This window comes from Sminthopsis crassicaudata, chromosome 4, assembly GCF_048593235.1.
Source record: "Sminthopsis crassicaudata isolate SCR6 chromosome 4, ASM4859323v1, whole genome shotgun sequence".
Lineage (NCBI taxonomy): Eukaryota > Metazoa > Chordata > Mammalia > Dasyuromorphia > Dasyuridae > Sminthopsis > Sminthopsis crassicaudata.
The window spans coordinates 228,098,319-228,111,354 of record NC_133620.1 but is presented as its reverse complement, the minus strand read 5'-3'; the positions used below and the strand labels follow the sequence as shown (position 1 = coordinate 228,111,354).

Genomic DNA, 13,036 nt, shown 5'->3' with positions numbered 1-13,036 from the left:
AAAATTTGGCCCTATACAGATTTATCTAATGATTCTTAAAAGCTTGTCTTGCAAAATACCATTTGAGAAGTTTCAATTGTCCAAAACGGACCATTCCAAATACATTCTCACAGTAGGATTTGTTGATACCATATACTTAGTTATAGAAAATTGTATTGCTAAAATCCAATACAAGTAATATTTGCTAGACATCTATCATAAATATTGCAATACTATAATTTAAATTGGGGAAAATATAGCATTCAATTATGCACTAATTACAGAAGCAACTGAATCATCAGGCAAGGAATAGAATTAGGGTGCTTTTTAAACTCACTTAATTGCCAAAAACTCACCAATTGTAAATTTGTAGTAAGGACCCAGCATAGGAAGAGTAGAATGGAAGAGAATACAAACAAAATGACAGCAGGGATGAAAAGTTAAAGGCAGGCAAAGAACACTCTGTATTTGTATCTCAACTTTGAAAAACTGAGTGCCATGCAAGCTGGCATGCTCTCCCTGCCAACAGCAGTGAGAGTATATTCAGATTACTGACTATATGGTACAAAGTATTTGTTTTCCTTTCAGTTCTAAAACTCATGCAAAGATAAGCACATGCAAAGAGATGATGTGCATGTTAAGTTAGATTTCTGCTAAAAATTAAAAAATAGATTCAGAGAGGGTTTGTAGATTATTCCTAATGCTACCCACAAATGTACTAATTGTAAGTAACAATTAAAATTAGTATTTTAAAAATACAGAATAAAAGATCAGTTTGAAATGTAAGGGTCTCAATACCCAATATTTGTTAATTTCTTGATAGTTTAAAATATAAATAAGTAATTTTTAAATGAATTCAAAATAAGTTATATGAAAAGTGCAATTTATTTCCTCACCTGATGGATCAAAGGAGCTGCTGCTAGTAGTTGATGGTGATGTTCCAAAAGCTGCTTCAAAATTAGGTTGCAATAAGTTATTCTGAGCTGGTGTTACTGGTGATGGAGAAGGTGCAATGAAAGAACCTCCAAAACCTAGAAAAACAGTTGAAAAGTTTAAAAAAAAAATGTTTAAAGCAATATTACGTACAAATATATATTATGTACAAATATTGTGGTAAACAGGAGCTAGAGGAATACAGATACAAAAAAAATATTTAAATTAACAATGGATAAAAAGTCAGAAGAACCAAATAAACTGATTTTTTAGAGTTTCCCAATTCTCTTATTGCAACTTAACTTCTGTATGTATTAATTAAGTTTCTATTCTTTAACCACTAATCAAATGAATATTCACTATGTACTTGTTTTCAAGACACTGTGCAATGCTCTGGGAATACAAAGAGAAAAATGAAAGTCTCTGTCTTCAAGGTGCTTCCATTCTTGAGAAAGAATACAGGTACACATTTAAGTAAATATATAGTTCATTTCAGGAAGGAGACTAGTGTAGCTGGTTGTATAACTGGGGAGATTAGGAAAGGCTTCATATAATACATGATTCCCGAGCTGAACTTTGTAGGGATCCTGTAAAATGGGGATAAGGAGGAAGTATAAATGGAATGTGTATGTAATGATCAACCAATAGGCCAATTTGAGGTTGGCCTCAAGAATGAACAACACCAGGCTAGAAACTGGTTGTGTGAGGTTTTAAATTCCCAACAGAAAAATTTGGATTTGATTAAAGATGAAATAGAAAGAGAAGGAATGGCATAGTCAGACTTGCTTTAAGAGTATCATTTGGACAGTTTTTAGAAAATAAAATGGAGAGGGGTGAAGATAGGAGATCAACTAATAAATTGTTGTAGTAGTCCAGGATATAATTGATGAAGGCCTGAAAGAAAGTGGTCAATATGTGAGTAGAGAGAAAAAGATGAATGCAACAAATATTTAGGAATACAAAAAAGTTAAAAATTGTTTACTAGCTATAAAATGGAAAAAAAATTAGCATTCCACTAAGATGGAATTGGTAATATTTTTAAAGTGTTATTTTTACTGATACTATTTTTATATTACAATTACTGTTTTATATTACAATAATTTCTGAATATATATCCCTTATCCATTCAATGAGCTACCCTATATAAGACTGAAAATGAGGGGGGTGAGAATATATCAAACATATCAACCATGTCCAGAAGCATATGCATTATTCTATACCCATAGTTCCTTACCTTTGCAAAGAAGAGAGGGAGGTACATTTTCTTAGTTTTTCTCTGGGGACAAATTTGGCCATTATAATTATACGGTATTCACTTTTCACTTGCTTTTCCTTTCCTTTTACATTGTTATAGTTGGGTATATTCTGTTCTTTGTTTTACTTATTTTCCTGTGCATTCTTCTTAAACTTGTTTGAATTCCTCATATTCACTGTTAATTTTAAGCATTTAGTTATTTTCCTTTCCAAATACTTTCCCTTCTTCCATTCTCTCCCCCATTCAAAAAGAAGGCAAAAAATATGATACCCATTATACATATGAAATTGTGTCAAACATATTTTTGCATTAGCCATGTTTTGGAGTGGGAAAAAAAAAAACCTAAGGAAGTAATATACTTCAATCTGCAATATATATTCATTAATTCTCCATCTGTAGGTGGATAGATTTTTTTCTTTATGAAGTCCTTTGGAGTTGTGGTAGATCATTGTTGCTCAATGTATACACTGTTTCTTAAATTCACTAATACTCGATTACATTCATATGCCATAATTTGTTTGACCTTTCCTCAAGTATGGACATCTATTTTGTTTCTAATTCTTTGTTATCATAAACAAAACAAAACAAAAAAACTCCAAGTGTTGTGAATATAGCTCCTTTCTTTTTGTCTATTGCCTTCTTGGGGCCTGGCAGTAGGACTCTCTGGGTCAAAGGATATGGATATTTTCAGAGAGGTAATTCTTTTTCCTTTTAAATTTAACCCCTCCCCCACCAATGAACAAAAATCTTTCTTTTCCTTTACTCCAAATCCTTTCTGAAAAAGAAAAAAATCCACCACTCTTGTAAATGTATTTAGTTAAGCAAAACAATTTCCTGTTATCATGTCTAAAAAATAAATCTCAATCTATACTCCGAATCAATCACTTCTGTGGGAGGTAGGTAGTACAATTAATTCATCATGAGTCCTCTGGAATCATAATTTGTCATTGAGTTGATCAGAATTTTTAAGTCTAAGTTATTCATCTTTACAGTGTTATTTGTCATTGTGTGCTTTTGGTTTTGCTTGCTTAAGTCTGGCATTAATTCATACTAGTCTTCCTTTCTCTAAAAATCTCTTCATTATATCTTACATCATAATAGTATTCCATTACATTCATATACCATAATTTAGTCATCCATTCCTCATTTTATGGGCATATTTTTAGTTTCCAGGTCTTTGCTATCTATCACAAAAAGAAGTGGTATAAATATTTTTGTACATAAGACTTATGGGTAATTCTTAAAGTGATACAATTAAAAAAGCGTATAGGTTAAAAATTTTTTTTAGTCAATAAATAGTTATTGAGTATATATTACATGACCAAGCATTGTGCTAAATTCTGGGGATGCTAAGACAAAAGACTCTGCTTTAAGGATCTAATAGTTTAATAGTTTGTACAATAGTCTACTAGAAAAAAAAATACTACACAAATCATGAAGCTACAATATCAGAGGAAATAATAGTCCAACAACCCCCTTGGAATAACAAATTCTTAGGATTCAAAAAATCTTTTGATCCTAATGTTAAGAAATAACAATTGAGAGAAATTAAAATTATACCATTACATTAATAATTATTAATTTATGATCTACCCTTTCTCCTCTTATTTCAGTTGAAACCTATCTTCTGAAAAAGTCAGTTATCTTTGAAAGGGCTGGTTGAGTGATGAGATTTGTTTCTAGCCCTCAAGGAATGAGACACACCCAACAGACTTAATTTTTGTTTAGTGTCTAAATAGAATCTAATTTGAATAAACCTGGAGGAACCCCAGGTGTTCTAAATCTCTTCCATTAGATTAGAGAAACTCAGCTCTTAAAGGAAAAAACTAGCTAGAGAGATCTGATTGAAGATGGTTTCCATTTGCCCAGCCTTGAGGTTTCTGAGTCTCAAGATCAAGCCATATTCTAAGCAGGAGAAGCTAAAGAGTTTGAGCTACCTCCTCATTAAATCTCTGCTAATCAGGGTGGAGTTTTACTTGTCAAAGGAATTTCTTTTTAGAAAGGATTTAAAGTGTTTTAGGATCTAACTTTGTTTCTTTGGTTGCTGAGAGAAACCATTGATCCTTAATTTACTGAATGCTGGCTAGAACAATTAAAATGTTGATTATTAATTATTCAGAAATTCTATCTTCTCTCAGGGTTTTCATTTTTCTTACAATATACTTTTAATCCATAGTTTCTTCTTGATTAAGTCTAAGAACTTAAAGTATTAAAAGTGATGAATCAAAGAATTTACTTTTTAAAAGCCATTTTTACCAAATTTCACAACCCTCAATTTTAAAATCAACATATGCCAGATATAATTATCAACAAATTATGGAATCCCGAGTTCAATAAAAAACAGAATTCTATATATTCCATGGCACATTTTCAATTGTTTAATCTTTATTTTGCAAAGAGAGGTAGTAGTATTACACAATTTTAGATTTCAGAAAAACCCGAGCTAAATTAGTCCTACTTATAAGCTACTTATTAGCTGTGTGGCCTTCTGAGCCCTAATTCTCTCATCTACAAAATGGGAAAAATAATAGCAATAGTTGGAAGGACAAAATAAAATAACATATAGAAAGTTTTTTGTAAACCTTAAAGCACTACATAATGTTGTACCACAGTGTCCTGACCCAGTTTCCTTAATTGTCCTATTCAGTTACTCTGCCTTAGGGTTATAACCATTCCCTCTTAATGTTAGGATAAAGGTCTTATATCTCAGACCTTACACTATAATCATTTCCTCTTAATGTTTGATGGGATAAAGGTCTTTATCCATTTTAGACAACATTAGAATATCAGGAGTCTCTCCAGTACCTCCCTCCATTATGTCATCCTTGGTGCCTGTCTCCATTATGTCATCGTCATCCTAGGTTCCTCCCCCCATTAGGTCATCTCCATCCAGGTACCTCCCCCTTAATATCATCGTTCTTGTAACCCTACAAAAGAGTCTTGTATCTGACATTCATGGCTGGATTTTTTGAAACAATAGTTTTATTCAGCCCTGGGACCAAACCATGGATCCATTTGGTCCCAGTAAATCTCTCCCATTTAATAAATTATTAATTGTTCTCTAATCTCTATCTTGCTCAGTTTCTCCAGTATTACAGTATTACCTACAAATAACAGAATTCATCTTTTAACAGAAGTAGAATGAATAGCTATTTCTAGTCAGTGTAGTAAGTAAATTTACTAATATCTCGTATAAAGGCAATAGCAGGCAGTAAAATTGCAAAAAGGGTAACCTGTAAGTCACATATAACATATATAGTTCAGTTAAACGTTTGTCTGCCCTGTCCTATGCAAACAAAAAAAAAAGTCCTTGAACCCTGAAATGTATGAAATTCTCTTTTACATTTTAGGTTCTTATGAAGAGCTCAAAGAGTAGTATCTATTGGTTTGATAATTTTAGACCTTAAAAATCCAACCCTATGTTAGAGGAGTCTACATATGAATTGGCCCATTTCTATTTCTGTTGAAATGAATATAGTTTAAAAATTGAAATTTTGTTTCAGCCTTGAATGTAGGGTTATTAACATGACTAATTGGGATCTTCTATTCCTTTCCCATGTCAAAATTTAGATTGCATGTAAATGAATGAAAAATAGTTGTTACTCCACTATTAGACTTTTTAATGAACAATTTTCCTTCAATATCATTTAAATACAATCTAAGGCAAAAAATGAAGTGAACTGACTGTGGCAAATTATATGTAACAGTTCTGCTATGTTAAATAATTAAAAATGAAGGTTAAACAAAATGTTCAACAATGCAAACAAACTGTATTAAGTACCTACTATACTCAGGTCCTTCAGTAAGAACAAGGAGATATAAAGGTAAAAATGAGGTAGTTCCTGTCCTTGAGGATCTTATAATTTAATAGATTATTTTTTGATAGTAGAAAAGCCAAGAAATTATCCCAGTCTATCTGAGTAAATTCAGCTCCTCATTCTTTTATCTTTTTCACCTGTTAAAAAATTAAAATAGCTATATAGACATGAATTTTATATCCGTTACTTCTGGGATGGATGAAACATATATCTGGAAAAAAAAAGTAAAATACCTGAAGTCCCTTTTTCTAAGGTGAAGAAAGTTACAAGTGAAAAATATTCAATATTTTACTGTTTACTATCTCTAGTGGATTATGACTCAAAGAATCTATTAGACTGATAAAAGAAAAATGTAAAAATTATTCTCTGCTATGAATTAAGAGCAGAAATTCCTATAGAATTATAAAATTTAAAAGGAATTTGAAAAAGAAGTCTAGTGCATAATAGAAACTTAAATTATGAGAGACTTATAAAAGATCAAAAATGATATGTAGATATGTATATCTATGGCAATTTGCCACATTAATCAAGAAGTTTTAGTATTTTTTTGGGGGAAACTATGAATAGTAAGCAAATTTTAAGAATTAAAGTTTTTTTTACTTACAAGTTAACTGAGACCTCATATTTATACTGACCTTCACAGTGTACAAAATACTTGCTTAAGAATGCTGGTAGAGGGGGCAGCTAGGTGGTGCAGTGCACAGAACACCATCTCTGAAGTCAGGAGGACCTGAGTTCAAATTTGACTTTTGACACTTAACACTTCCTAACTGTGTGGCCCTGAGAAAGCCACTTAATCCCAATTGCTTCAGAAAAAAAAGAAAAAAAAGAGAGAAAGAGAGAGAGAGAGAGAGAGAGAGAGAGAGAGAGAGAGAGAGAGAGAGAGAGAGAGAGAGAGAGAATGCTGCTAGTATGGATATTTCCATTTTATAGATGAAAAGAAGCTGAAAGCTAAAATGATTTTCCCATATTAACCCATAATTATGTTTATAATAACATAGTATTATGAGGTAATATGGCACAGTGGATAGAGAAATGGCTTTGTGGAGAAGACAGCTGGCTTCAAAAACTGGAAGACCTGATTCAAGTGCTATGTCTGACACCAACTGGTTGTATAATCCCAGGCAAATTACTTAGCCACTCCTGGCCCTGAGCAACACTCTATAATTTGTAGCGGAGTCATATATTTAAAACATTATGTTACTGGTACCCCCTGACTGCCCCTTGCCTTTGTAGTCAGTATAGTAAGTAAATGTATTAATATCTAGTATAAAGACAATAGCAGGAAATAAGATGCAAAAAGAGGACCCTAGAAGTCACATAACTGTCCCAAAGATCAAGGAACATAATTTACAATTAATTATCAACTCAAGATGCCAGTCTGTATTTATAAAAGGAGTTTCCTCATTTGGGACATCTCCTGACACCAATAAAATCACCCAGTTTCAGCCTAATAAGTTAGCTGTCCTTACTCTGGATTGGCTTTAGTGTCATTATGGATGGGTTATAGAATAGGATAATAGTTTATATTTTCTCTCCAACACTCCTTTTTGATACTATCTAGAGTTTTATTGCTCTTTTAGACATGCAATACATTGGGTTGATGACTTCAGAAAGTCATTCCTTTAATGAGGTTGATCATATGTCCTATATTCCCTAGGGCAGTCATAATTCATGATTTGGATAGGAAATGAACCATTTAACCTTTCTACTCTAGTCCCAGCTAACTCTGAAATTCAATGAGGTAAGAAGAGAAAGTGTACTTGCAAAATAAATATTCCATGTCTAAAAGCTTTACTGCTTTCTTCCTTGAAGAGCTAAGTATCATCTGGAAATGTGAGATGTTGCTATGTTCTATCATTCTCAAATAAGATCATGCCTGTCTTTCAGAGAAGTACTTATTTAATCTTATCTTCTTGCCTTCTAAGACAATTTATAATGTATGAAAAGAAACCAGAAATCTATTGCCTTCTCCATCCCCCAAAGAAAACTGATTAAATTTGCTATAGTACCTAGGGATTTTTTTTTTTTTTTTGTATTATTCAAAATGAGTTGTTACAGAGGCAATACTTACTAATTTCTAATATCCCAGGTAACTTTTATAATCCTTTGAATAAAGATTATATAATCTTATTCAATTTTTAAAAAATGTCCATAAATATATGATGTAGTCCAGTGAATTATTACTGACTTCTAGTTTATCATAGTCATACATTTTTATAGGATCTTAAAGTTAAACCTGGAAATGACTAAAAATCATCTAATCCATACCCTGCCCAATTTAATAATGAAGAAACTGAGGCCCAGAAAAAGGTTAAGGGATTTGCTCTTAAAATCACACAGTAAGAGGCAACATCAAGGTTTGAAAACATCCTACTTTTGGGAAGTGTGGCGGGGGGCTGGGAGGGGTACTGGTGTGTCAGCAACCAAAAGGAAATGTATAATAAGCTTGGAAAAGGTGACCAAGTTGTGAATCTCTTTGAAAGCCGGAGTAGTTTCTTTTTTTATGCTAGGAAGAAAAGGGGCCACAGGAGTTGAATAATTAGGGAGGAAAATGTCATGATTGGATTTGTTCCTAATCACTTTGGTAACTGTATGAAGGATGAATTGAAGAGGGGGGGAAACCATGTAGAAAGATCAATTAGCAGACTACAGTAATACATGAAGTGAAAGATTATAAGGATATAAATTAGGGTAGAGACTATAAAAGTAGGTAAAAGAAGTAGGTTGAGAGAGATGATATGGAGGCAGGGACAATAATATTTAACATGTGGATATTGTGAATTAAGGGAGGAGGAGAAATCAAAGATAATGCTAAGGTTTCAAATTTGGGAGACTGGAAGGATGCTGCTGTCTTGAGTAGAAATAGGGACATTCAGAAGAGGGGAAATCACTATCTTCTGAATCAGCTCTTTCTATTTAAGAATAATTCTAATTGTCAGAACTTCAGTCTTTTTTTAAATTAATTTTTATAATTATAATTTTTTTGACAGTATATATGCATGAGCAATTTTTTTATAACATTATTTCTTGTATTCATTTTTCCAAATTTTCCCCTCCCTCCCTCTACTCCCTCCCCTAGATGACAGGCAATCCCATACATTTTACATGTGTTACAATATAACCTAGATACAATATATGTGTGTAAATCCAATTTTCTTGTTGCACGTTAAGTATTGGATTCTGAAGGTATAAGTAACCTGGGTAGATAGGCAGTAGTGCTAATAGTTTACATTCAATTCCCAGTCAGAACTTCAGTCTTTATGTAAAAGAAATTAAATACATGCCAAATGTTTTCCAGCTTTGCAAAAACCACTATAGGCAACAGAGGTTGGGTGTGGGGGGAAGGAAGAGATAGTAATAATAATTGTTATTATTATAGTTAACATTTATGCAGTGCTTATTAAATGGTAGAGTGGAGAGACTGCTGGGCCTGGAGTCAGGAAGATAAGTCTTCCTAAATTCAGATCCAGCCTTAGGCTCTTACTAGCTGTGTGACCCCGGGTTTAATTCTGTTTAGCTCAGTTTTCTCATCTATAAATTAAACTGGGGAAGGACATGGCAAACCAATCTAGTTTTTCTACCAAGAAAACCCCAAATGGGGTCACAGAGAGTTGGATATGATTGAAAATCAACTTAACACCAAAATATGTTAGTCACTTATGCTAAAAACTTTATAAATATTATCACATTTAATTCTCACAACTCTGAAGTAAATGCTAGTCTTATTTCCATTTTATAGATGAGGAAACTGAGTCACATAGCTAGTCAGTATCTGAGACCAGATTTAAGCTCTGATCTTCCTTGATGCTCAGCACCTAACTGGGGTGGTAAATTGAGATGCCATCCATATTGTAACTGGGCCTTTTTCTTTGGTAATTTTCATTTGCCATGTAACTTTTGACAGAAACTCCTTGGCCAGAACTTGGGCTAAATTTCCTTCAAAGTTGCCACCTGTAACTTGGTACAGCCACTCCTTTCATCCCCGTATCTTCACTGCATAATCAAACTTTTGCTTCAAAAGCACCACAAGCAGCAGTGTTTATGAAGCTCTGATGAAATGATTAAGCCTGAAATCCTTTGAAAGTAGGATTATCCAGTTAAAATTCACCCAGTCATTGAAATAAAGTAAAGCATTAGTAGCCAAATAATTGCCAGAACAAACTTAAGCAGTGGCAGGGATAATTATGGAGAAGGATCATTTCTTCTAGTAAAATAAAGAGGAGAACATAAATCACCACCAAATTCTGGCATAGAAAATTCCCCTGTAGTTATGAAGACTCTTTACGTTTTCTTTAGTAAAGGATTAAAATTCTCAAAATTTTCTCCTTAACTCATTTAGCAAAAGAAATTAATCATTTATAATTTATTGGTATGTCTTCTATTATACAAACATGGTGGACTGGAATTAATTGTAGAAAAAAAACTATATTGCTTATGGAAGCAGAACATATAATAAGCTTCAGACTAAGTAGAGAAGTCAGTAATAATTTTCCTCATGTAATTCATATGCTTCTTTAACCAATGTCAAATTGCTGGCACAAAAGAGAAACTCAAGGCAAGAGTAATAGTCCAGATTTATTAAAGCATCTTTTTAGAAGAATAATAAAGAAAATAACCTAATGGAAAGGAGATCACAATAACCTATATGGTAAGGATAGTTTTGTATATAACAGGATTTTAAAACTAGTTTCATAAAATGCAATGAAATTCATTTAAGAATATAATGAGTAGCTTTTGGTCATATCACTTTGTTTTCAGTTCTATGAAATCAATGAGAAAGGCAAAACACACATCATATTATGAATTTCCTTCTTAAGTTTCCATAAAGCAAAATTTAATTTAAAAATTTTAAGTTAATTACCAGCTAGTAGGTCGGCCGAAGCTGAGGAACTAGAAACAGCCTGGGTTGCAGGTTGGGGTTCAGAAACACTGCTTCCAAAAGCATCTATGGATTATCCATTATGCAGCAAGAAAGGTAAAAGAGTTTAAATAATAGTGAATATGTTGAATCAATGTTATGTGAATATGTTGAATCAATGTTATGCACAGAAATGTATAATTATAGTACCTTGTATTCCCTAATGACATACATCCTATAGATAATGAAACATACAAAGTGAACCACATACTGATCTTTTTTTCCCCCACAATAATGGATTGTTGATATTGTCACTGAAGAAGACTGAATGACCCCTAATAAAAGTTGTGACCTTAATTTTAGGTTTAGGAGAGTATAAAGAGAGAATAAAAATGCTTTTTTTCCCACAAAGTAAATTTGTATATTGTGTTATATATCATCCATGTTATAACAAAAATTTCCTATTTATTTCTTTAATTAGAAAGGCAATAATGCTTTATTTCTATTTAGAAATGGATCAACTTGATAATTTTAGACTAGTACAAAAAGCAAACTGGATTCTAACTATATTTTTACCTCAAAATTTAGTTTTCCAAATTTGAATGTGGAAACTGGTATTTTAGTGCTTCGATCATGATCTCACGACTACATCGGAAATTCAGAAAGTAAAACTCTCTGACTTGCAACTTTTGTCTATCAACTATGACAGACCCCTCAGTATATATACTTTTAGGCCTCGCATAATATTCCTAAAAGTTTTAAGTTAGCAAAGTATCTTCTAGTTTTGTGGAAGGATTTTAAGTAATTAAGTAAGCAACTTAATTCTGACTGAAGTAAAGAATTCATTCAGTCCATTACATATTTTAATTTTTAAAATATGGATGCTTCAATTATTTCTTTAATGCCTAATTAATGCTCATAATGATTTTTCAAGAAGTAAAAGATGATTAAGACAACAGACATGAAAAAGAATCAGGGTGGACAAATTCTATATCAATGTATTTTATATTAAGACAATAGAAAAAATACTTGGTTATGCTTAAATCATGCAAAAAAAAAAGATAAATACATGATAATAAATAAAAAAAGCAAAATGGATGAAAGTCATAGCTTTGAAAATTATGTTTACACACAAGACAGAAAAAAAATAATTTTGTAAAAGAATATGATTGAATTAAATGAATAAGAATGTCTAAAAATAATCTGAGAAAAAAGTTATTTAAGTGGTGAAGGAAGATTAATACGCACCACCAAAAAGATCAATCACACCTGAAGAATCCACCTTTGCCGGAGAGGCAGTGGCTACAGGAGATGCTGCTGCAAATGCATCCACTGCAGTTAAGCAGAGAACAGATAATACTGTATGTCAAAGAAAACTGAGATTCTTTATGGTCCTTTTTGAGATCCATATTTATACTCAAGATGAATAAATCTTATCAGCAAACTCAGAGAATACTATTAATAAGGCAAAGGCAGATTTTCATTGTAAGATATATATCGATTTTTAGAAGAAAAAACTAACTCAAAATATCACTTTAAAACTTAAGGATTTTGATCCAGTTTCTTCCCCACCTGCCCACAATAAAGAGTATGTTTATAATTTAATGTAACTGATAACCAAGATGGGGAATAGTAAATTTTACTTATAAATGATTGAAGATGAAGAGAAGCTTGAACTGAATTCCTCATTATTTTTATTTAGCCTAAAGAACTCAAATATCACATATGCAAGGAAATTCACTATCTGTCCACACATAATGCTGCCCAAATAAGATTGGAATTCTGCAAAAGAACTCACCGGATAAGAGATCAGCAGTGAGAGAACTCTCAGGCACAGGAGAAGCCCCATGTGGAGGAGATGAGAAAGCATCTTCCAAAAGTGAAACAAACCAAAATCAACCAGAAATAAGTAGAAAGCTGAAATCAAAGTCAAAAATCTAACGAACTTATCATCACAAATGACAGTTAGGAGCTTAAGCATAAAAACATCCAAGAAATAATAATGAAATGAAAGAAAGGCTCTATTTATTTTTACCTGTACCAAACAAGTCTATGCTAGGAGTAGCATCTGGCTTGGGTGCTGCAGCAACATCAGGAGCAGATTCAAATAAATCTAAGACCAAGAATATATAAGCCTTTACTCAGTTTGACCAAACTGAAAAAACATTAATTTCCAGTTCTGAATTTTGA

General features: G+C 32.3%; 1 protein-coding gene across 14 annotated transcripts in view; it reads right to left on the bottom strand.

The window, feature by feature from the left end:
* SNAP91 (synaptosome associated protein 91) overlaps positions 1 to 13,036 on the bottom strand; it is a 148,358-nt gene that overhangs the window by 14,520 nt on the left and 120,802 nt on the right. For 8 of the 14 annotated variants that reach the window (XM_074310395.1, XM_074310400.1, XM_074310404.1 and 5 more), the window contains 5 exons: positions 12,882 to 12,959; positions 12,645 to 12,716; positions 12,095 to 12,178; positions 10,850 to 10,933; positions 876 to 1,010 (listed from right to left, as the gene is read on the bottom strand). In XM_074310395.1, the coding sequence (XP_074166496.1) occupies positions 876 to 1,010; positions 10,850 to 10,933; positions 12,095 to 12,178; positions 12,645 to 12,716; positions 12,882 to 12,959 (453 nt within the window). The remainder of the gene's footprint in view (positions 1 to 875; positions 1,011 to 10,849; positions 10,934 to 12,094; positions 12,179 to 12,644; positions 12,717 to 12,881; positions 12,960 to 13,036) is intronic. The other 6 variants (XM_074310406.1, XM_074310407.1, XM_074310408.1 and 3 more) reach the window with 2 other exon arrangements.